The sequence below is a fragment of the Microplitis mediator genome, chromosome 3 (assembly GCF_029852145.1).
Source record: "Microplitis mediator isolate UGA2020A chromosome 3, iyMicMedi2.1, whole genome shotgun sequence".
Classification (NCBI taxonomy): domain Eukaryota; kingdom Metazoa; phylum Arthropoda; class Insecta; order Hymenoptera; family Braconidae; genus Microplitis; species Microplitis mediator.
The window spans coordinates 6,271,928-6,298,665 of NC_079971.1; the positions used below are offsets into that span (position 1 = coordinate 6,271,928).

Below are 26,738 nucleotides of genomic sequence, written 5' to 3' on the forward strand. Positions count from 1 at the left end.
AAGGCGAGGGTGACAAACACATGGATTGGAACGTCCTACTTTCCTCGGTGATGTGTTTATGATTTTTTACCAGAGCTACACCTTAAAGTTTGAATTCCTGCCCTGTTTAGAGAGAAGAAAGTCGTTTTTTTCTTTTATGAGAAAACTAACGATAAAAATTAGCGCATGCGCGGTTCTTCCCGCAAACAGAGGCAAAAATTAAAATCTTCAGGTGTAGATCTGGTGGAAAATAAGCAGTATAATTCTTAGATGTACCTGAAGACCGGAACGTTTTTCGCGCAACGAAGATGAAAAAAATTCACGTAATTCGACTGCTTGAGGTGACTTAAGGGATAATTGGGGGTGCTTGCAATTTTCGGTTGATATACAAGCATCTGTGCGAAACATTTTAGAAATCTCGATCCAGTACTTTTTTATACTTTTAATTTTGTTTTTTTATTTTCGTTCTGCGAAAAACGTTCCAATCTTCAGGTACATAATTCTTAAGAATATTGAATTGTTTCACTATTACCTAAAATTCGGTTATTTCTACCGTAGTATCTACGAAATAAAAAGCAAAATTTTTCTCAATTATTAACCGTAATAATTAATCATAATTACAAGTAACGTAAAATTTTTTAATCCTGCATGAAGTTTTAAATTAGAGTAACAATAATCTCATCTTGATAAATCCCACAAACAAAATTTGTACCATAATTACAGTTGATGTTTTTTAAATTAAATGATAATAAAAAGTTCCTCTTAATTTATTTATAAAATCCATTAATAGATTAATTCTCAGTAAAGAATAGAGTTTACAATAAATATGAATGTACATAAAATGAATGTATCATTTAATAGAAAAGCATCAAATTATATAAATAGATATAAATTCAAGTATATTGTTACTTGTTTTATTCAAAAAGCTAAAATGCATTGCCCAGAGCATCCTATGGATCCATATATACACATATATATGTATTATTTGTTTATGTACGTGTATTATATAAAATATAGTGGAATATAGGATAGAGTAGAGCAAAAGCAAGTTGAGTATATGGCGTAGAACGGGAGAGTTTATACATAGGTCATGCCCCATGAGAATAAAGCGAAGAGAGGGTGCACATAATGCGTCGCTAACCGGTCTCTCTTTGTGTCTGTGCAAAGGGGTGACTCATCGAGATTCGCAGACTGGACCAGAATGTAACAGTCGAGCGGTTCAGTGCGTTCTAATTACTGCAAAACGACAACAACGGAAACTAAAAATAAAAATATTAATTTAAAAGGAAATCACTTCCTTTGTCCTGCGTTCTGTACTGTCTCATTATATTCTTGAAAAACATTTTAATGTGGCAACGGTAATATTCCATTTTTTTTTATCAACAAGAAAAGAAAATCGAGAAACAGCAAGGAAATTAAATAATGAGCAGAACATTTATAAAAAAAAAATTATCTATGAAATTTTTTTTTTCATGTATCTGAAGATCGGAAGGTTTTTCGCGCAATAAAAAGAATTTGAAAGTAAAAGATCTACTAGATGACCGAAATGTCTCATGATCCTGAAGTTAGCAGGCAATTAAAAATTTTTTAATTTTTTTCCAACTAATTAATTACAGAAAAAAACAAATGAAAATATGCACATGCAGAAAATTAAAACTACAGGTACAATTTTTTAGGTTTGTTTTTTTTTGTGTTGGAAATGAAGGTTACAGGATCGTATTTAGTTTTATTTAAATAAATTATGTCTTAACTGAAACTAAAAAGAGCAATCGGAAGATACGTGCTTACAGTTTAGAGAGCTAGTTAAGACTTAATATTTATTTCTATATGTTTCTGGTCTTAGTTCCTTACATCCTACTGTTACATTTGGTCTACGTACAAGTTATAGCTTGCATTTTTGTCCCACGAATATACCCAGTTTTATTACCCTGAGAGAAATATTCCTTTCGTTTTCAAAGAATTAATAAAACCTAACCCTGCTTCAAGGACAGAGAAAATGCAGATCAGATGTCCCCGCTTTTTTCCAAAGACATAAAAATAAAATATAAAAATATAAAATTAAAAACTAAAAGTATCAGAGAAATTTTTGTTAACTGACGTACAATAATTCAACATTAAGATTCATCGTTTTGAAAAAAATCAAAAAATTATTAGACGTCGGGTGAATTCAGTATCATAATATTTCGCATTTATGCTGGTATGTCAGCCGGAAATCTTAGGCGACCCTCAATTTCCGGAACTACCCTTAAGTAGTCAAATTACGTATACTTTCCATTTTTGTTTCGTGAAAAATATTCCGATTTTCAGGTACACAGGAAAAAGTTCTGTACTGAAGGTAAATATTCTTGATTCGAGAAAATTTTTTTGAAAACTTCAATTTTCCGGTCACAGTATAAATTTCCGCTGACCAAGACAAAGTCTCGGCTCAAGAAAATCTTGTCTTGGTTCCTGAAAACGTTTGTGTTCCAAAATATTTCTTGACTCAAGAACTTTTTTTCTGTGTACATTTTTTTCTTTCAAATTAAAAATATATTTAAAGTTGAAAAATATATATATTTTTAGTAAGGACAGTAGCGTATTTTGTTGTTTAGGGACTTGTTTTACACTTGGGTTAGTACAATATCAAAGCGAAACGAAGGGATCGCCTTGAGGCACATGAGAGGGAACATTTTGGCATGATGCCATGTACTCTCATACACAAAGACCAGGCGCAGAATAGAATAGTATACCCGACAAGTAAAATATAAACTCTCGTTTCTTTTACTGTCAAAAGCATTAACAGATTATTATTTAAAATAAAATATTTTTTATATAAATAAATGATCTATATATACGTAATATATTATTATCAATTTATCTCAATCTTGTTTTTCAAGACGCGTAATTACCCAGAAATTCTTGTGTAGACTATGTGTGGGAGGCTGAACATAAACTTCAGTAGCCCGTGAATCAACACGAAGGCGGGTTACATGTTATATGTTTAATGTTGATGTATTATATTAGAGTATGAGCTGAACGATGCGTACCGTAACGTCACTTCCGGCCAATCAAAAACCATCAACGCCATCCAGTAGTTATACCAGCAATATGGCCTACGGTGAATGATCGTATTCTGGCACGGAGGTTCACTCTACGAACAACCCAGACCAAATACATCTAGTTATATTCTCCTATATATATACATATATGTGTGTGTGTGAAATGTTGGCTTGATTGAATGTAATTTTTCATTCACTCACATGGAAAATGATACACTCTTTCTCGCTATCAAAATTCTGGCGTTACAATTTCGTTTGATATTTCAATTTACTCATCTCATTTATACAATTTTCGGAAATGCTATCAATTTAATTTATGGTCATTTAATTTTAATTTAATCATTATAATATTAATGTGAATTTACATTTAAATTATATGAGTAAATATCAGAATTTTTTTTTTTTCCAATAAAAAAAAAATTCCAATATGACCTAAATATGAGAAAAATGATGATACTGCAGTTAGCCGACGTTTAATAATTTTTTGATTTTTCTAAAAACGATAAATTAAAAAAAAAATATTTGAAAAAATTGCACTTGTAGTTTTTTTTATTTTCTACATGTGCAATTTTTTTTTTTTTTTTTGTAATTTATTTGTTAAAAAAAATCCGAAAATTTCGAATCGTGATCTAACTTGAGGGCCATGAAAAATGATAAAAAAATCCGAAAATAAATTTGATATATTTCTGGGGATTTTTCAAGACCCAGACACAAAATAGATATTTATCATCATCTTATAGTACAGAAGTAGAGTATGATATAGATGACATAATGTGAGAGCCAGTGATATTTAGTGTAGTGAGATAGCAGATAGACATAGAGAGATGTTGTTGTGTACAACTACACGACAGAGTTGTTACACCCAATTAGCTTAGTTAGCAGCCTTGAGGAACTTCCACGCGGTATTCCAACAACGCGTCAAGCGTGAAACCAAACTATTGCTACTCTTAATTAATTTACTCATACTAATATATTAATGATGGTATTTTTTATTCAAAGTCTCTCTAACTGCCAGGGTCATCAACGACTAATTAACTGTTGGATGTGAACGTGGTGACAGATATTTGTGATTTCGGCGTTGGGACGTCAGGGTAAATAGACCTTACGGTTTTGAGAAAAATTCATATTTGCGTTCACTGAGGTTCGAACCCTGACTAAATATTTTTGGTTCGTTTATGAGTGAATGAAAAATATCAGGAAATAGATAATGAAAATTTAGAGACAAATCATCACACACACATATATATATATGACTTTTTATTATGCCAGACGTATATCTCTAGTGTAGTTCGGACAATTGATCGGCTTCCGGTGTGTAGCAAAATGTGTCAACGTGCAAAACACGTAGGAAACTTTGGATGCTCTCACTGGCATGCTAGATAACACGACAAAGGTCAAATCGATCATCAACGTCCCCTGTTTCAGTTGTATTCCAGGCTCTCGATTATCCAGAGCCAGTTTACTATTTCCGGAAAACTACTCTGAGAGAAATAAACCTGAGACCTTATTCTACCGGCAGTTATATATGTAGACATATAAACATGTGTTTATTCGGTGTGTACGCTATATGTAAATTCAGTTGATTGTTTATCCAGGTGCCTTTGAATTCCAATAAACGGCGATTGCTACTTCGTGATGACCCAATTCGTCAGATTAAATAATCAATAACTATTTTTGATAGTTAATTTGTCCGATGAATCATCGATTATTTATAATTGCCAATTAAAATTCTTCATTATTAGATTAACATCACAAAGTATTTTCATAGATGTCGATTTAAATGTCAATATATATATATATATATATATATAACTTTAATAAAATCGTCCAAGTTTCGGAAGATTTTACCTTTAAATGAGTTTTTTAAATGGAACTTCAATAATTTCGGAAGTATTTATAAAAATTTCAATTTTTAGGGAAATTTGGGGAAAAATAAGACAATTTTTGAGGGAAAGATAAATAATTTTGCTTAAAAATGCAGTTGATTTTTAGAAGAAGTTAGAAATCGATTAGCCCCAAAAAGTACAACTAAAAATTTTCATTGAAAAAATTTAAGTTTGATTGAAAACTAGACGAAAGTGATTCTAAGGTCAGGATTGTAAATAAGAATAAAAATTTGCAAGTCGGTCAACCTGTCCCTAATTTTTTGCAAACCGGAAGTAAGCATTTTTAAACAAAAATTATTTTTTTAGTCTCAGAAATTATGTCTTCTTATCCCTGGTTCCCTAAATAAATTTAAAAAAAAAATCGGAAAACCGCCTGACCCTGTGGGCCAGCCCCAAAACATCCCGCTGATTTTGAGCTCGAAGAGCTCAAAAATTTGTTAGGCCGGTAAAACATACCCTCACTGAAAAATTATAATTTTTGGCTGGCGATATCTTTGGATGGAATAAACCGATTTGAACATTCTTGGTGGCAATCGAAAGGTCTCAACAAGACTTAAAAGTGAATACATTTTGGGGCGAATCGGGCAAGTGGTTTATAAGTTATACGCAAAAAACCAAAAACAAAATAAATTTTTAATTTTTATTCTTCGTATAACTCGTAAACTACATGACCAATCTACCCCAAAATTTAATCAATTCTAAGTTTTGGTGAGCTCTTTCGATTGCCACCAAGTACGTTTAAATCAGTTGATTCGTTCCAAAGATATCGTCGGACAAAAAAAAGTTCACACACACACACGGACGGACGTCCGTCCGAGAATAGTCAGAATAGCTTCCTAGGACCTCAAAACATCGACATCTGATGAAAACTCGATTTTTGAAAATCGGACCGAAACCAATAACTTCCATTTTTTTGAAAATTTGAAATTTTCTCAGCGGGAAGTTAAAAAGAAATCAGTCTCGATCGTAAAAAGTTTAAAAAATCTAGTAATCATAATATTTCTGTAGATTAATCGAAACCCAGAAAAATACATAAAGTCGACGCATCCAAAACCTGAAGGAGTATTTCCAGGAGGTTCCTCTAGACTAGATTACTATTTCATATGAGTCGAACTGTAAGGAAGCTCAGATGCATAACGAATGTTTTCCACATCTTTTTTAGTTTTTTAAAAACTTTTTCCAGTATATCTCACTCCCGCGTAGCTATCAGCTGCGTCTGCGATTTCTTGGTCTCAGCATCGGTAAACGAGTACCGTAGATCGAGTGAATAATTCATTGGAGCTACGAATACCTTCCGATCGCATCTCCAATGCTTGGAGGCTTATCTTACTAACACAGACACCGGTATATAACTTGGTTGGTTATTTTATCTTTTTCTTTCCTTTATCCACTCACTCTCATTCACTCTCATGCTTTAACGTTCTCTTATTCCCTAGCTACCATCATTCAGGATACTGATGAAGTATGCAACGAGCGTGCTCTAAAACTCTTCTTCTCTTTCTCAATAACTTCCCTTCATGCCAGACATTGCTGTAAAATAATTCGTTTAGACTCCAACCAATCGAAAAATATTTTTTATTATTCAACTACATCTACACAGATGTGCTTTGAAATTCAATTTCACTTTTATATTTTTTAATTTAATACATACTTTAATATTCTCACTACGTATTACTGACAATAAACTAAACCTTTACACTAACACTGGTCCTAGATTTTATTGATTTTAATTATAAACTTGTTAAAAATAAATAATGGAAACTCGGTATCATCGAATTGAGTCGGAGGATTAACGCATTAATCATCAATTCACTGAGAATTAATGGATTATACATTGGGATTAAAGTATTAATCGAGAGGATTAACATGTTCGTGGCTAAAGCAAATGCTTTTATGTTTTGCTTGATATAAAATTTAAAGCACGTAAGGTAGATGTCCCCCGTACGGGAAATTTACGAATCAAATTTTTTTCTGTAAGTTAATGTATATAAAGTATCAATAAATTAGCGGAAATAAAATTTATATTGAGTTACAAATAAGAAGAGTTAGCTGCGTAACTTAATCAAGAACCAATTGTTTGTTTACTTTATCTGAACAAAGTTCATAGATATTAACCAAAAAGTAACAATTTTAATGAATGAAAACTTAGTAACTTTTACAGAAATATTTATAAGAATAATCTCTAGATCTTAGAGAACTAGTCTCTAAATACTAAACGGAAAAAATAAGGATGAAAAATCTACCAACTTTCATTATACTACCGAACAAATGTTATGCTACAGTACGATTATTACTATAGGCAAGAGTAATTTATATGAAAGCTTATCGATAAATTTAAAGAATATAGTGATAGTTGTGGTGTAGAATAACAATTTTTCGGAGGCTCATAGCGTGTTCTAAGTTTGATCGTCAGCACAAAGAAAATTTGTCTTTTTATCCTCTTTTTTTCCTATGTATGCTTAGTCACTGAATTTTGACTGTAAATTAATAAAAAAATATTCGATTTCTTCATGTTTTTCAACCCGGGTCGAAAAATTAGATCTGATTTTAGTGTAACTGGGCCGTATTTGGACTAATTGGTCTGTATTCGAACTAGTTGATCTATTTTTAAATTTTAATGAAAATTCTAAGCTGTTTTTGATCTGAAGATAATCGAAAAGAGACTAAAAAAAAATAATACGCAGAAAAGTATAATTTTGGTCTGAGTAAGAGCAAAAGAAGGCAAAATATTTTGAGAAAAAAGTCTGATGTTGATCTACAGGCGACCAAAACTAGACTAAAAATTATTGAAAACAGTCTAAATAAGGAATAGTACGGGCAAAATTCGATTAAATTTTCCATGTTAATTAAATAAAAAGTAAAATTAAATAGAAATAACTTAAATTTTCATTTTGTTTAAAACTGATCAAATTTTTCGACCCGGGAAGTTAAAATAAATTATTTAAAAAATTGTGTCTCATTCTCTCAAATTAAATTAATGAATAATACTTCAGTCAACAAATAGCTACTGTACAATGATTTCTTAATGTACCACTAAATGAATCAGTGATGTACTTCAGTTCATCTCTCATTAAATATCAATGTCATCAGTATTTTTCATTTATTTGTTTGTAGAGAGCAATGTGACGTTCAAAAATTACCAGAAGTCAACTTTTAACAAATCAATTTTTTTTTATAAGTATAAAATTAACTGTCGCAGTGAATTATGATTTTCAACACTAGGATGAAATGATTAAGCTCCGTTTATATTTTATTTTTATCGATCTGAAACGATGTAAATACAATTTAACAATGAACTGGAAGCAGACGTGGGGTTTATAGAGGATATATATATATTTTATACTGACGCCAGCTATTTTAAGAAAAAAAGTGATGAAAAAAGAAGAAATAGTGACACTATTCGATACAGCTGTGGTGACTTTGAAAATAATTTTCAATTGGACAAAAGTCTTGAGCCTTTTCTTCGAACTGTGGAGAACGAATCACCAATTTGGCGGGAAGCCAAGCTTATACGAAAATCGTTCAACAGATTTAAAGGAAACAAAGAGTGGGCTCATAAAAACTAAACAAAAAATTTGTAAAAAAAACAAAGTATACTTTGTTCAGTGAAATGTCAATAAATTTCAGAAAAAAAGTCCAGTCTCTGCGGATTTTGATTTTTGACGGAGAAATAAAATTTTTTCGTGTATTATTAAAAGAAGGGTAATTTGAAAAATTGATGTTTTAAATTTCTTTTTTTTTTTTTTTAGTAAATACATATTACATGTTGTTGGGTGGATGGTGTTTTATTGTAAGATAAGAATGAAAAAGAGGTCGGGTTTCGAAGTGGAGAGCCTCGAGGCCCTCGTGATCTCAATTCTCAACGGACTGGTTTCTCATGTACCTTTTTAGACACGCGAGATGTAGGAAAAAGAGAAAAATGATATCTTTAAGTACAACAAAGACCGATATCATAATTATCTTACGATTAAATAAATATAAAAATTTTTCGCATTCCCCTTTGTTAATCCAACTACTTGTTTTATAGCTAAATATTAAGGAAACGGAAAAAAATTAGAGTATGTGTTGAAAAAAATAAAAATATAAATAATAGACACTTTGATTAGCGGTATACAATTTAATTTGTAGTCTGGAATTATAATAGTAGCCTTGAAGATGGCTGGGTTATAGGGCAAAAGTTTTCAGGTATGCACAACTCGGATGTTGAAGGCCAACCAGAAAAACGTTTTACCTGCCAAGCACGAGATGGATTAACAAAAATATAAAATAAATAAAAAAAAAACAATCTAAAATCTTGATTTTTTTTCTTTTAAAATTTATCGCAACTTCTCAGGAAAGAGTGAAAAGTATTTTTAAAAAATTAAAAATAAACTTTATTGGAATAATTCCAAATTTTTGATATAAATTAGTAACCAATTTATAAATATAAATTTATCATAGCAATATTTTTACCCCTGACTGCACGTAGGAAGAGGAAGGGGTGTAAGCATTTCCCTTAAAAGTTCTAGTAATTTTTTTTTTGTTACAGGGAAAAGTGAGGCAAAATGGGCTTACATTTAAATTACATGTAAGTCCTTTTTTCTTAAGGGGCCCATTTTGCCCACTCTCCCCTATTACACTTTTTTTATAATTTAATTAACTTAAAAATTCAGTGCTGATGCTTATAGGCTTTAATTTTTTTTATTTATAAAATTGTATTGTATCGAAAAATCGATTAATGGAAAATCCGGCGCTAAGACGAAATATTACCAATTTTTTTTAGATTCATCATGTTGGGAGAATATAGATGGCGCAGAACAAATAATTACGCGGGTTTTTTCAAATATTAATGGATTTCATGATAAATAAAAAGTTGAAATTTAATTACGATCCAATATCTAAAGTACCTGCTCAATATAATGTATACATAATATATCACGTAATTAATTTCAAAGTCTTACATGTATACGCCCTTTTGGCTTTAAGGAGCCAAGTTCACATTGAAAAAATTTGCGGAGTGAAGGCGGATTAAATTCGAAGTGAATGCGAAGCGGATGACTATTAATTTAATCCCCTTCGAATAAAATTCACTCCGAAGACGAGTTTATTTGAATATTGAAACTCCGGTTCGGAGTGGAATTAACTCCTACAGGGAGTTTACTTCAATATTAAAGTTCTAATCAGAGTGATGCGGATTCAAATAAAATCCACATCACTCCGAAATCATTGATCGAAAAAAAACTCCCTATTTACTCCATATTCGTAGTGATTTTGTCTACAACTCCGAAACTCTGAGTGCGAGAATGAATTCGATTTGAAATAAAATCCGAATTCACTTCCGATTTTTTACAGTGGAAATATTCACGACGAAGGTTTTAAAATTATTCATAATTTCAAATATTATTATATATAATAATTGTTTGAATTGACATAATAAATGAGTTAAATGTATTGAATAACCCACGTAGAGCAATTAGTTAATGGAAGCCGCAATAATTATCATATGACAAATATCAATGGATTAACAGTCTCAATATCAAAGTAACAATTGCACTGTTTACAGTATTATTGTCACCAGTTTACCCATCTACACCTATTTCACAATCTCATTAAGACTTAACGTTTCAACAATCACCAATGTCACATTGTATATAAATATATATATGTATATCTATACATTTATGTATAAATATAGACAGTTGAAAGCGCAAATGATGGTGACGATGGCTATACACAATCTGTATAACAGTATTTTGACGTCACTTGAATTTCGGTTGAATGCCGAGACAACAACCGCGAAACTCGAATTCAGATTCAAAGTGAATTTGGCGAGGTTGAAACGATACAAACAGTATTTCCTGTTTCTCGTTAGATATATTCACTTCTCACATACACACACACATACTCTTTATCATCGACTCACTCTTTCGCTCAATTTCTCTCTCTTCTCAACAATCTAACCATTATTATGTTATTATATTATATCTCTAGACACCAAACGTAAGCTCTACTTGGTAAATTTATCGGCTTTCCCGATCTCCAAAACACCCTTGTAAATTTTGAATATTAGATTCACGTACTAGATTTAACTAGGACGTTAATTATTTCCTTTATGACTTTCGACAATTTTACTAATTACTTGTTACTGTCTGTGATTAATTTGTCATATTTTACTTGCTATTTTATTTTAATTAACTCATAGCTTAATATATGTACTGCGGATCCACATACCGATAATTTAAATTCATTTTAAAATAAAATAATTACTGAATTATGATAAAAAAAGAAAAAAAAAGATAAAGGCGTATTAGTTTCAATCTTCTATCATAAATGATACAGAGATTGAAACTAAAATAATTTTTGACTTAAAATCTCAACAGTAAATCTGGCAAATTTAAAAAGATAAAAAAATATATATATTGTGGCATCCAATTATCGGTGATATCGATAACCACTCGCGGGATACAGAGACAGGAACAGAAAGTGTACAGGCGCATGCTTGTGATATCGATCCTCCTACTGGAAACTCTGATAAGCTACTATATATACGAATAACGATTGACGCCGCGAAATGTCGAGATAGCGATGTATCGGAATTGGATATTGACAAAAAGATACATTGTTTTTTTTTCCTGTACATATATATATATCAAGATCAACGAACCTACATCGAGATAATTCTCACTAGTTAACTGGAAAATTGCTTCTAAATCGTTAGCTTTGTAACTAAAACAAATTTTTTGCTGCTATTTTTTTTTCTTTATATTTTTTCCTCACAAATCGTAAATTTTTTTAGAAAAAAAAGGTATCAGGCAACTGTGAGAATAATTAATTAATAATTGGATTTATAGTAAATTATTGAATTTTAAATACACTGTAAAAAAAGTGGTGTTAAAATGAAATAACACCGGTGTAGGCGGTGTTAAATCGGTGTAAAAAAAAATCCACGTATAGAAATTAGAAAAAAAAATGTATTACATATAAAAAAATATAAAAATTTATGTTATACGTAATTTATTTAAAAATTACACAATTTTACGCCCGCCATTTTAATCACCAATAATTCAATTAATTAATAAAAATACTGTCAAACTTTCGTGATCGCTGAAGTAAAAATATTCACAAAGTTAAATATTTTCAACACCGAAAAATATTTCAACATCGGAAAATTTTTTCAACACCGGTAAAGAAGATTTACACCTTCGGCAGTGTTATTTTCAAACCGCTTTCGGTGTTGAATTTTAACACCGAAAATTTTAACACCTACATTGCCTGAATTTACCCTGTTTTTTTTACAGCGTCATATGTAAAAATGATTTGATTAATGTGAAAGTTAAGTTCAAAAATTCGTCATAAAAAGAATTGTTTTTTTTTTTTTTTTACACTATTCTTTAAAAAATTTTTTCCCACATTTACAAGATGAAGGATAACTGATATTCTAAGAGAAAACCATTTCTCTAGTAGGAAAGCAGCTGTTAGTGAATCGCTCGTAAATCTCATTCGCGTTTTAATATCAGGACCAACGTAAATCCAAGTAACATACTTTTCCGTCTCTCTTTCATGTGTATTCACGTTTTCTTGAACGACTTCCCAGTGAATAACAGAAAAAAAAACGTAAAAAAAAGTATTCGGACGAATAAAAATTGACTGAATACCTGATTTTATAACTTTTAAAATTTATAAACGTTGAAATTCACTTAGAGTTTATGGGAAATATTAAATCATACAATTGCAAATAAAAATACATAAATTTTTTATTACAATTGTAATGGTTTCGAAAAAAAAAGAACAGCTTAAAGACCTACATAAATCTTTTTTTTTTATTAAAGAAAAAAAAAGTAGATAAAAGTAATATTTTCTATCGAATTTTCCATCATCGAATCGTGTCATATCATTTATGATGAAGTAGTAGGGTTTCAACTCCTCCTGTCGAATCTCCAGGACTCTCTCGTGATCCAATATGGCACAGGGGAATAAAACTCGACTCGTGGGATATCCTACCAACCATCGTACAACCCAGAGGGGGTATATCGTCGCCGTCTTTGCTAGTTTCTGATATCGAGATTGGTTCTCGACGTAAAAGGTATCCGAAAGATGTCAAATTCGATTTTGTTGAGATGGCAGCTCTTGGTTGCGAGCCTGATACACTACTGTATTCATTTTTACTCCACTAAGAAATATGTTTCAAATGAATATCGAAATCAAATAGCAGCTTTTTTTTCTTTTTTTTTTTAATAAAATAGGAAAGAAAATTTCAGTTGAATCCATTTAATTAAAATTGAAAATTCATAGAAGATTTTATGAGCCAAATAATATTAGAGGAATTCAAACAGAATCGTATTTGTATACATATGAGATACAAATATGATATACTAGACAAATATATGTATTTTCATGTGAAGTAATATTTACTGATGTATTTTGAAATTTAATTTAAAAACTGTATTATAACATTTGCTAATAAATTGTTTATATAATTATATATTTGTTATGAATTGAAAAATAGATCGATTAATCAAGCGATAAAAATTAAGAGGGTCGAAATTTTTTTTAAAAATAATGACGTTTTCTGTTGATGCGTAAATAAATAATTAGAGGGAAATAAAAAATTTTTAAATTTTAATGAGGACTCATTGTCGAATATTAACGAGATCTCATTAGTAAAACTAATTAATGAACGAAAAAAATTCAGGATATCATCAATGTCAGAATTCAATACCAAAATTGATATAATTTCTGAAATAATGAATATGGAATTAATGTCAATCGATATGGGGGATAATTATCGTATTATTAATAAATAGGAGATGGGCGATCTCTACAAATTTTTTAAAAAATTATGGATAGAAGCGATACAGATATAACGGGGCGACGTGGGCCACCCAAAATTATTGAAAAAAAAATTTATCTGAAATCATTTTTACGAATTTCCATTAACAATAAATTTCACATGGATAAAATTGAACCCAGCAATAGATTTGTAAGCGATAAAATAAATTTTTTCATACAAATTTGTGTCAGGAATATTTTAGTCATGGAATCAAAAAATTAAAATTTTTTAAATTAATTTTTTTTTACGAAGGCTCATTTCGCTTGACGAATAAAACGAAATGAAATTCGGTAAAAGCAGTTAATTTTTAAATTTTTGAAAAATCCCCATTTTGTCGCACATTTTTTTACCCTGACCTACAGGATAGAGGTATCGTTTTTGGCCACTTTACACAGTAAAAAACGAATCGTCAAAGTGTAAAAAAAAGCGTATGTTGAAATTTTGTGTGCTGAATTTTTAACACTTTTGTGTGTCAATTTAACACACAATATTTATCTTGTTTGAACTGCCGCAATCGATTGATTTTTTAACACACAAAAATGTTATTTTATTCGAAAGTAACACTTTTTATATGTTACTGTCAAATCAACACACAAAATATCTTAAAAATAATGTCGACCATCACAAAAAAATTCTTGGAAAATTTTTACTTTTAACATATGCGTATGTAACTTTTTCTAACACTCACATGTTAAAATAACACATAAATCAGTGTAAAACGTTTGTCTAACACACGATATGCGTTGATTTTGACGGATCCTTTTTTACTGTGTAGGACCAGTTTTGGACACTTAAAAATTTAAAAAGATACTTTTGTCTCACTATTAAACTGGAAATTTTATTTTACACTTTTCCATTAATTAATGTTGAATTATTGTACGTCAGTTAACAAAAATCTCTCTCTTACACTTTTAGTTTTTAATTTTATATTTTATTTTTACTTATGTCTTTGGAGAAAATGCAGGGACATCTGGTTTGCATTTTCTCTGCCCTTGAAGCAGGATTAGGTTTTATTAATTCTTTGAAAACGAAAGGAACATTTCTCTCAGGATAATAAAACTGGGTATATTCGTGGGACAAAAATGCAAGCTATAACTTGTACATAGACCAAATGTAACTGTAGGATGTAAGGACCTAGGTTAAGAAATATATAGAAATAAATATTAAGTCTTAACTAGCTCTCTAAGCTGTAAGCACGTCAATCTTCCTATTGCTCTTTTCAGTTCTAAATCAAATCACAGTTTAAATTAATAAAGACATAATTCATTTAAATAAAACTGAATACGATCCTGTAACCTTCCTCATTTCCATTAATTAAAATAAAGTATTAAATGTCCGAAAATGAACAGTGGCCACAAATGGTACTTCTATCCTATTGATTTCAAATTCTTATTTAGTGACTAAAGAAAAAGTAGTCAATACAGCCCCGTATGAAAAAACAATATATGGTTAAAATATATAAAATCATATATGTTTGCAACAAAACAATATATGATATATTATATTGTATATTATAAAAAATCATATAGAGATTTTCGCCGATTTAATATAAAATTATATACAGTAGTAAATATATGTATTCCATACATGTAACTTATATGTTTTTTATCTTAAGCTATACATATACATTTACATTTGCCTTAAAATATATTGTATTGATATATTTCCTTTTATATTTAAAAAATATAAAATTTTTATATGAAATGAAATATATGGTAGCATATAATTTATATTATCTATGGCACCATATATTTTCTTTGTTATATTTAAGCTTATATTTTATTCGGTGTATGTATATGTATATGGGTATATATATTTGCATCAAATTAACTAATTTTGAAAATTTTAACTGCAATTCAAAGAGTATATTAAAATTTAGATCTAATTCAATTGGAGTTGGTCATACGAACAAGAAAGTTTTCTTTACATACACAATATAAATATGTTTTTATATATGATAAGAATATATTTTTCGTATATGATAGAAATCTATATATATATGTATGATAAAAATATAGTTTTCGTATATGACAAGAATATATATTTTCATATGTGATAAAAATATATCAGAAAATATAGTTAAATTCGCCACATATATTTTCTGATATTTATCATATATTTTTACATATATTTTGACCATATATATTATTTTCATACGGGGCTAGTGGAAAAAACAAACTAATGATATTTTTACCTAGCCAGCCCATTTTTCCTCGACCCTCCCCCATATCTAATCAAATTTCACAAGTATATGGAACAATCGCCGTAGAAACAAATTTAAAATAACTCAAGTAATTGAATTAAAGATTTCCATATTAAAATCGAAAACTTTAAATAGATAACGTTTGAAGGATTTAATATCATTACAACATAATGAGATTCAATATAAAATGTACATTCAGTCTTTACAAGTTCTATAATCGGTCAGTCGGGCTAAAAATATTACTTGGATAATTAATTAATAATTTATTTATATCATTTTTTAAATTTCTACCGAGACGATAAAATGTATGATAATATAAATAAAAATATTTATCATCAATAAATTTACTAACATTTAAAGTTCATCAATTCACAATAGAAATGAGTAATTCTATTGTAGATAAAAAATAGAATCAAAAAAATTTTTCTGAACTTCTAAAAAATTTTTACGCTAATGAATGAACAAACAAAACAACAAAAATAATAATAGAAAAAAAACAGTGGAGTATAGAACGAGAACAGTGGGGTCTTTGTAACTATTGAATTGACCAAAGACACAGAAATTAGCCACAACTGACGAAGAAATTCCCTTTGCAAACAGACAACAAGCTCACAGACAAACAAACGTACATCGAAACCAGTCATCAAGAGCCCGTGGAACAAACCGATAACCCCGAAGATGACCTCGTCATTATCGCCGACCGCGTTTACTCTTTAGTTGTGTGCCTTCAGCCGACCGCTCATCGGTGGAGAAAAAATAAAGAGAAAGAAAAAAAAAATATTAAGTACGGAGGTGGAGCTACTGCTGCTACGAATGAAGAAGAAAAATGGAAAAAGCTTTTAGAAGCACGAGTATCTTGAAGCTTCTAGAAACTATCCAACTTATTTTCCAAGTTTTTATTTTTTTCATTTTAAAGAAAGCTGTACTTTAACCAGTTGAAATAAAACGACTGTATCATTAGACTCTGCTGCAAGATTGAGAAGTAACGATCGATGACAGTATCAAAATTTTTCACCCGCATTAAGATAATAATAATAATCTTAAGCTGCAATTCTGAACTCGTTATATCACAGTACGAGTATAAGAAAAAAATTCTACGTACGTGATTACACTAATCCAAGATTTGGTAGAATCAGCGGAAGCTTTTGGAGTTTCAAGGGATGAAACAGATTGAATTTAAAAGAATTAAAATTTAAAGAATTAATATTTTAAATTATCGAAGGTCGAGCCGGTAACCAGGACACCTGATAAGGCAGCTGCAAGACACATCAAGACATGGAAGGAGAAACGAGAGTGAGATTGCGCGAATTTTCTGGCCGACCGAAGGTCAGGGTCGTGACCCAGTCGGTACAGAAGAATTTTGTCATATAATTCACTTTCGGTTTCGATTATTGATTAAATTATTTTTTTAGTTTTTATAATTTTTTTTTTAATTATGTTGATGATTATTTAATTGATGACAATATTTGTAAAAATATTGACATTGATAATTTGATAAATGAAATAATGGGAATTTGTAAATTAGTTTTATGAAAGTACGATGGAAGCTTTGTAGGTTGTCATGATGGCGTCGGTTGCGCCAGACCGCGTTGGTCCGGGTGCTCCCGGATGACTTAAAGAGAAGCTGCGACTACGCGCCGATCGATACTCACCCTCGGTTTTATACATCTATGTATGTATATATGTATGTATATGTATGGCATAGTAGCAGATACATACAGCAGCCCCTATCCAAAAGCTCTTTACTCGAAAAAAAAAAAAATCTAAAAACTAGCATACTCTGGTGTATAGACTCAATTGACGACCATTGAGTACAAGTGAGAAACGACATCAGCAATAAGATATTTCGTTGTAAATTAATGTAGATTGTAATATAAAGAAAATGACGTAAATAAAACTCAAATGCGTCGTTAAAGTTTTCAACTTTTTTTCGTTGGCAGTTTTCAACCCTCAGCGAATTTGAACACGTATTTAAATCTTCCGAATGTTATTTTAAACTAAAGGCCAAAATTAAGTCCAAAATATCTTAGCAATTTTAAACTCCAAATTTCGTTATTTGAATTTTAAACTCAAAATATCTCGCTAACTATTGATTTTTTTGAAAAAGTACAAAATATCTTTTCGGTTTAAAATTTGAAGCCCTGCAAAAAAGGTCACGTGCAATTTTGCAAAAAAATCAATATTTACAGAGATATTTGATAAAAACCAATCACTTTTTTTGAAATTTTTTAAATTATCTATGGAAATTTGTAGATTTTGTTTAGTCAAATAAATACTAATTTTGTAGTCAGTGAGTACAAGTGAAAGACAACATCAGCAATAAGAAATTTTGTAGTAAATTAATGTAGATTGTATTATAAAGAAAATGACGTAAATAAAACTCAAATGCATTGTTAAAGTTTTGAACTTTTTTTCGCTAGCAATTTTCAACCCTCAGCGAATTTGAACACGTATTTAAATCTTCCTAATATTATTTTAAACCAAAGGTCAAAATAAAGTCCAAAATATCTTAGCAATTTTGAACTCCAAATTTCGTTATTTGAATTTTAAACTCAAAATATCTCACTAACTATTGATTTTTTTGAAAAAGTACAGGATATCGTTTCGGTTCAAAATTTGAAGCCCTGCAAAAAAGTTTATGTGCAATTTTGCATAAAAATCAATATTTACAGAGATATTTGCTAAATACCAGTCACTTTTTTCAGATCTTTCGAATTATCTATGGAAATTTTTGAACTTTGTTTACTCAAATAAATATTCTTGTTGTACAGGTCGATTATTTTATCAATCTCATGTCAAAATGTATTCATACTTCAATGATTAGTCACCAGAATTAGTGTAAGACATTAAAAACCAATAGATTAAACAATTTTTACGTAAAAAGTCACTTTGTCAATATTTTTGTCATGACGATTTTTTTAAACTCAAAATTTAAATTTATGACAAAAATCAGCAGTAGCTTTCATAAAATTCTTAAATATAATAAACTACAAAATTCAAATTGTAATAAAAATTGATAAAATTAAATATTCAAATTATTGAAAAATTAATAATTTTGACGTAAAGTAAAATTGAATCGTAGATAAATAATTAAGATAATTATCCTTGCAAACTTTTAAACGACATAATATATTTAGCCGCTAAATGTTTAAATGACAAAATAATTGACCGTACAATAATAATAAAAATGATAAAACGCGTGAATTAAAATGTTGCGAAAGTGAACTAGAATTATAATAAACTAAATGAAAATAATAATATATGAGTTTATATACGAGAATATATATAACTCGTGTCAAAGTGAAGAAGAGAGTAAATGTGGGAAAAAATAAAGCACATGAAAGATATAAATAAATAAATTAAAAAAAAGGCGACGCGACGTCTCTCGTGAATCACCGAGTAGAGAGAGCGATGACGAAGGGTTTACGCTCGATGGGGACGATGTAACGGGATCCCTAGTGCAATAGGGTAGTATTCTGCAGCCGATTCACACAGATATATAAAATACATACCAAGCTGCTTGTAAAGAAACGCATTTTTCTTGAATAACTAAGAGTGAAACCGAGGGAGAAAAAATAACTGCGTCAGTTACTCCTTCTGGATATCACATATGTTCATATATACACATATATACACACATATCATACATATTTATATACTGTACGGTACTTGGGAAATATATTAACATTCATTTAATCTAAAAAATGTGTTGATTTAACTTGGAAATAAGAAAAAAAAAAATTCACTAATGAGAAGAAATTTTTTGTTAATTAATTTAAATTATTAGAATAAGAAAAAATATATATATGTGTATATATTTTCAAATAATGCAACAAATGTAAAATGCAAAATTTTATGAATGTATGAATGAATGGTGATTTTAATAAATGAAAACCGTCGTAACTATGCGAAATTTTAGACTGGAGCGGTGCCAAATATTGTAGACAGTAAAAGAAGAAAAAAAAATTTTTTTTCACGTGATCAATGATAACATTTTTAGAATTAAATTTTAATTGTCACTAATTATGACTGGTCATGATGTTAATGCGTTTAATTATTTAATTTAAAAAAAAAAGTTGATAGAATAAATTTAAAGGTACACGGATAAAAATGTTGTGTACACGCAGAGAATTTTACGGTATTTTTTACATCAAAAATTTATAGAAAAATTACTATAGTCATAGTAACATGAGAACAGTTATGGAATTATTGTATAAATTACATTGTATTTGTGTTAAAAAATTATTTGGTTAAATTTTTGTGTTGATTTTCAACTCAAAAATCTGTTAATTCAACACAAACCGTCTGTGTTATTTTACTTTAACTGATATTTTATGTTAAATGATTAGAAAATCTGTAATGTAACAAATTCCTTGTGTTATTAGAAAATTAACACAAAATTAGTGGTGTTTAGTTAAACACCCGCGCGTTTCTTCATTACTGTAACCAAGCAAAGCATTGCAGCAGCATTGTCTGCAAGGAAACTTGGATTATAATTGATTTACAATTAAATATAATCATAGATAACTTGAATATTTTCATGATCAGGTTCAATGATTTTTTTCTCATTTTACGGAAGGATAATTCATAGCTCCGTTTTTTAAAAAAATCACTGAAAATCGAACTAATTGTTTGGTAAATTGACATCAGTTGTACTAAGGGTAGATCCGTATACTTGAGTTAGTTAGATTATGAGTTCATATTTATTAGTTAATTTTAACACGAAAAGTCTGTTAAATTTACCCAAATTTTCTGTCAAAAAAACAGATTTTGTGTTCAATTATTTGACATAAAATTTGTGTTCAAGATCAACACAAACGCAATGTGCTGAATTCACACTAAAATTTGTGTTGACCGTTTGCGCCACACGATTTGCGTTGAATTCAACACAAAATTTCTAACTGTATAATAATAAAAAAGTATCAAAGTAAAATGATGTGTGACAGTGATTAAAATTTTTTTTTGATTGCCAAATATTGTGTGGAGAATCGAGAAATTAAATCGAATGGAGTTTCCAAATAGTTGATAATTGCGTGGTCGGGTCGTTTTCATTCGCGGAAGTCTGTCGTGCAATTGAAGCGCGTAATAAATTGGCGGGTACCAGAACGACTAAGTTAATCGATTTGTGATTCAATTTTTTTTTTTTAATTCATTTTTATTTTATTTCTCAAACAACCTTAATGAATTGGAGTTCTACTAACATTACAAGTACGGGTATAAATAAAAACCCAAAGTATAAAGTAGTTAATAAAGTAGGAAAAAAAAAACAAAAATTAAAGTAAAAGGACGATAGAAATAAAGAGACAAAAATGACCTCCCACATGCTCAATTGACTATTATTGTCGGGTCTGTGTTTCAACGATGAAACAGCTGTTAGTATTCCCTCTCTACTGTAATACCACTTCCTTTCATTTACTCAACTACATATATGATATATCCCAAGACCGAAAGATAGTCTGCAGAACGAGTGTACCGGTGAATTTTATTTGTTAATACAACAATTTAATATTTATCTAACACTTGTCACTACTACTAATTTTTTACTATTTTTATCTATACAAATTTAACTACCGCCTGATAATTTATGACAATCATCGAATTTACGTCATTAATTTACGTAGTAAATATCCAATTACTTGTAAAATTATTAACAAATTTTAATTAGCTGACAATTTTTACGTTGAATTAAAATTTAGTAATAAAATTAATTTTATTATTTTTAATTAACAAATTATATTTAAATGGTTAATAAAAAAATTGGTAGTAAAATTAGCGGTCATCTGAAAATTTTTAAAACTTTGAAATAATAAATAAAAATGTTTATAAAATAAAAATAAAAAAATGCATGTTTAGAAAATTCAAAATTCAGTACATGCATTTTTTTTAATTTTATCGTTTTAGTTATTTAATTTTTTATGTATAATTGAAAAATTGTCGGACGTCTGCTACATTTACACTCATAATAAAAAACTGTTAATAAGCACAGATCAATTAATTAAAATGAAATTAATTTATAATAATAGCGAACGTTTAAATTGAATGGGAAAAAAAAAAAATACAGAACTGTAAAAATATTACAGACAGTTGTTAATACTTGAGACGAAAGATTTTTACGAGTCATAAATAATTTTATGTATTGCACTAGTGTATTACAGTAGTAGTGGTAGTAGTAGTAGTAGTGGTGGTGGGGGGGGGGTCGTGGAAGTATAGAATGGTCGTAGTATATGGCATTATAACCTGGAGAAACTGAAAAGTTTTCCGGAGATTTTAGTTTATCGGCTTTCTCTAATGCAGAACCGACTCAAGACCTAAGACCCAAGACTCGGAGAAAGACACTGGTGTATTGTACTGTACATACTCTACTACAAAGTGCCATGTCTTCTTCCGGGTCGTCGATTATTTACGCATGCAACAGACAACGAATCCCCTGGCGTGACCTCGACTTGTGCGAACAAAGACAACTAACACACGTGGTGGTGAAAAGTTATCGAATGAAAATGCAGTTATATAAATAAAATATATATATAGACACTACTGTTATACAATATTCATTAGAAAAAATGGAAATAGTGAAGTGTCATTCGGCCACAGCCGAAATGGAAGGAAAATTTTTTATTTGTGAAATTTTACTCATTTTTTGGGTAATTACTTTAATTGCATTCAAAGATGAGCCAAATTGACCGATTATTTTAAAAGTTGATGAGGGAAATTTTCCTAATTAAAAAAAAGTATTTTATTTATTTATTTTCAAATATTCGAAATCATTAATTTGCTAAAAGAAATTTTGATGAAACACCAGATGTGTAGTGAAAAGCAAAGAAAATTTCACGAACCTCAAGACGCATTTTGCGAAATTAAACTGTCGCTTTCGGTTCAAAAGTCATTTGAGGATAAAGCAAAAAATTTTATTTCTATGAAAATCGAAAACAATTTCAAACGTCCCTATCTTCTAAACTATTCGATCGATTTTGCTCATCTTTGAACTTCATGAAGGTAATTTTCCATAGAACAAGTGTACGAAGTTGCAGTAAGTTCTGATAAAAATTGTAGCCAGCATCCATCTGACATAACGTGTTATGAATATAAACTTTTGAACTGACGGCATTTTTTGAATTTCGCGGCAAAATTAAACATATTACAGTAAAATTTTTTGACAATTGCGACATGACCTCCGTGAAAAAAATTTATCTAAAAAATATATGGTAATATAAAAAAAATACATTTTTCATAGCAAACTTTTCGCCGATTTCCGTATGTATTTTATATATTTTAAATGTAATTTAAATATCTTAGAATATTTAAAAAATACATGTAATATATTTTCCTATATGTATTTAATATATTTAAAATATATACGAAAATCGGCCTAAAGTTAGCTATTAAAAATATATTTGTTATATATTTTAACATATGTTTTTTTTGTAAATTTTTTTCGTGGGGAGAGACCCTCTACAACAGCTATAATTTAAATAAACGCGGGTATGTAAAAAAATGTATTTGTTTAAAAAATGTGTCCTCTAACCCCCTTTGCTATCCATTAATATTTTATGATAAAAATTCTCTGGTCGTATGGTATTGGAATTTTAATAGCAATAATAATAATAATAAATTACACCTCATCGGAACCAATTTGAGCACCACGGAATGGGGACATGCACCAACTCCCTTTCTCCTGTATCCGTTTCTTTTTCACAAACTCTACTCTACTCTCTTTATTTATTTTCATCTTTTATTAATTTTCTATCCTTATCCAACCCAACAGCTTTAGAAGTAAAGAAAAAAAGTAAAATACGGTGGCTTCATTGTGTGCGAAATTCAATCCTGCAGTCTACCATCTACCTGAGTTTTAAAAGAGAATAAGTAGAAGAACGATACAAATCAAAAGAGGGATAAGAACCCAGTCTACTGTACTCTATTCGCCGAATAGTAATGGTCTAGTGTCTACTCTACGACACATAATAACACTAATAATAATAATAAATCCTATATATTATATGTTGTGTAGATTTAACAGACAAGAGATTTAACGTCTAAGTTTAAAACCATCGACAATTGGATGTCGAAAATTATTTTTCATACCTGAAAAATCAACACAAGGTCTTCCCTTTCTCAAATTATTATTCTCAAGTTCTTCAGTAATTTTAAAATATTAAATTTCAGATCTTACATACAACTGACCTTGATTTTACTTTAATTTTATACATCCGGATGAATCAAAATTTATTTTTATGGTTTGCTATTATTTATATATTTATGGATTTTTATTATTTAATTTTAATGATAATGAAATTAGCCAGGACACTAAAGTTAGCTGACGTCTAATAATTTTATAATGTTTTTTTAATTTTCTACATATGCATAATTTAGTTTTTTTTTTTTTTGTAATTGACATTGAAAAAAAAAATCCGAAAATTGTTAACTGTCTGCTACTTCAGGATCATGAATTAGCCAACGTCTAATAATTTTTGAATTTTTTTTAGCAACGATAAAATTTTAAAAATTGCACCTAGTTTATTAAATTCCCTACATGTGCATATTTTTATTTTTTTTTTAAATTAATTTTAAACAATCGATTTTTTAAATAATATATTTGTCAATCTACTGACGTTAGCCGACGTCTAATAATTTTTGAATTTATTTTCAAAACATTAAACTATGCCAAAAAAATATTTTAAAAAATTGCACCTATAGTTTATTAAATTTCCTACATGTGCATATTTTTATTTTTTTTTTAAATTAATTTTAAACAATCGATTTTTTAAATAATATATTTGTCAATCTACTGACGTTAGCCGAGGTCTAATAATTTTTTAATTTATTTTCAAAACATTGAACTATGCAAAAAAAATATTTTAAAAAATTGCACCTATAGTTTATTAAATTTCCTACATGTGCATATTTATATTTTTTTTTTTTTTTTAATCCAAAAATTATTAATAATCTTCTAACTTCAGGATCACTATTTGTCATTAGATAAATTATACTTTCAAGTAACTGACATCTGACAATTTTCACCTTTTCAATTACAAAGTTAATTGTCAAAATTTTTTTTAAATACACAATAAAATTTTCAAAATTCTTCCATGTATTTTAAAAATTTTTTCCTCCCACTATTTTTTTTATTTACCAAAAATAATAAAAATGTTTAACGTCTGCATGACAAATTCAAACCGAATAAATGAAAAATATAAAAATATAAAATGTAAAAGAGATAGAATGGAGGCAAGTATCGAACGTCTAGTCGACGCGAGGGAATGAAACATAACCTCAACTCTCCTAACTATTTGGCGTTTAATTCGTTTAAAGTTTCAAAAAAATCCCATGCCAAGTAATAAAACCAAAAAAAAATCCACTATGACAGATCGATATATAGAAATACAAATGGAGTTAATTTGAAATAGAGCAATAAGACCTGATCACTAACATTTAAAAGTTATAAATAAAATGTATAAATATATAAAATCAATGTTACGTACAATGATAATAATAACAACAACTACAGCATGTAAAAGTAAAATTCAAATGCAACTCGTATTCGCTTCAACAGTCGCTTTGTTTTGCGTTCTATTTTTACGGTCTACCAAACCGCCGTCGTTGGGATAAATACCATCTACTTCTCATCTCATCTCCACACACACACACACACGCACACACACACACTCACTTCCAAGAAAACTACCAAGTGATTGAGATCCATAAGAATAAGAAAATAAATAAATAAAACCCAGTTACGATAAATAAAAATTCAAATTTTTTCGTACGCGGTTTAAATAAAATTAAATGATCTTCGACCTGATCTTATCTCGTCATCGCATACTAATTAAATTTAAATTTAAATTTGAATATAGATAAATAAATAAAAATAACTTACAGGATAGTACATCCCTTGGGGTGGAAGGAAAAACGCCCCGGAGCCCCACAGTTTGAGGCCGTTTTGCTCCACTGTTGTTAAAAAAAAAACTGATCCAAGTTTCCTCGTCTCTCCCTCACTACGGCCTCCACGTTATCCACTAATTTATTCACTTGGCTTTTACTTTATTTTTTAAAATATTATTTTTATTTTATATTATCTCACAACACGATTTAAACGTAACTCAAAAATAATTTTCAAATTAATTAATTAATAAAAAAAAAAAAAAAAAAACCACACAAATAGAAATTTAAAAAAAAAAAGAAAAAAAACTCAAGGACAATAAATTCGAATAGCGCACGCTGCACGCGGTTTACAAGTACGACCGTCTGTTTTGTCTTTGTTTGCGCGCGCACTAGTCTCTCAGCCTCTAGCTCCCTTTTATTATGAATATAGATATATTAATAAATCATATATATATATATATATATCCTTAAATAAATTCTCACCGTTTATACAATTTATTAAATTCACTGTGCACGTAAATATCAAAAGGGACAACGAAATAAAAAAAAAACTAGTGATTATTTATCACTAACGCACTTTTTTTAAATTTAAATATTTTTACTATTATTGTTATATTTAAATAGTAATAATTACTATGTTTTTTTATGTCTTAAGTATTTGTTTAATATAATAAATTATATTAAAACACGCGCGACCTATTACCGTGCGTGAGTTGGTTGCGACTGGTGCTGATGCTTTTAACATTTCATGCCGGCGACGGCGCGGCGGACTAACGCGCACCGGCACTGCGCAGCCAGCGCCACATACCGGTCATTTTAACTAACTGGAATCCATTATGTATGTAGGTGTGAGTTTAAATGTGGGTGTGGGTGGTCTTTGGAGGTGTGGGTTAGTGGATGTGTAGATGAGAATGAGAAGTACGTATACAAGGTATAGAATAATGGAA

The 26,738-nt window shown here is 29.3% G+C and overlaps 1 protein-coding gene across 10 annotated transcripts in view; it reads right to left on the minus strand.

Moving 5' to 3' along the window:
- Positions 1-26,521, minus strand: part of LOC130664649 (RNA binding protein fox-1 homolog 2) — a 138,654-nt gene extending 112,133 nt beyond the window's left edge. For 5 of the 10 annotated variants that reach the window (XM_057464671.1, XM_057464672.1, XM_057464667.1 and 2 more), the window contains exon 1: positions 25,787-26,521. In XM_057464671.1, coding sequence (XP_057320654.1) covers positions 25,787-25,798 — 12 coding nt within the window. In that variant the 5' untranslated portion in view covers positions 25,799-26,521. The remainder of the gene's footprint in view (positions 1-25,786) is intronic. The other 5 variants (XM_057464668.1, XM_057464666.1, XM_057464663.1 and 2 more) reach the window with 1 other exon arrangement.
- Positions 26,522-26,738: the final 217 nt, after the last annotated feature.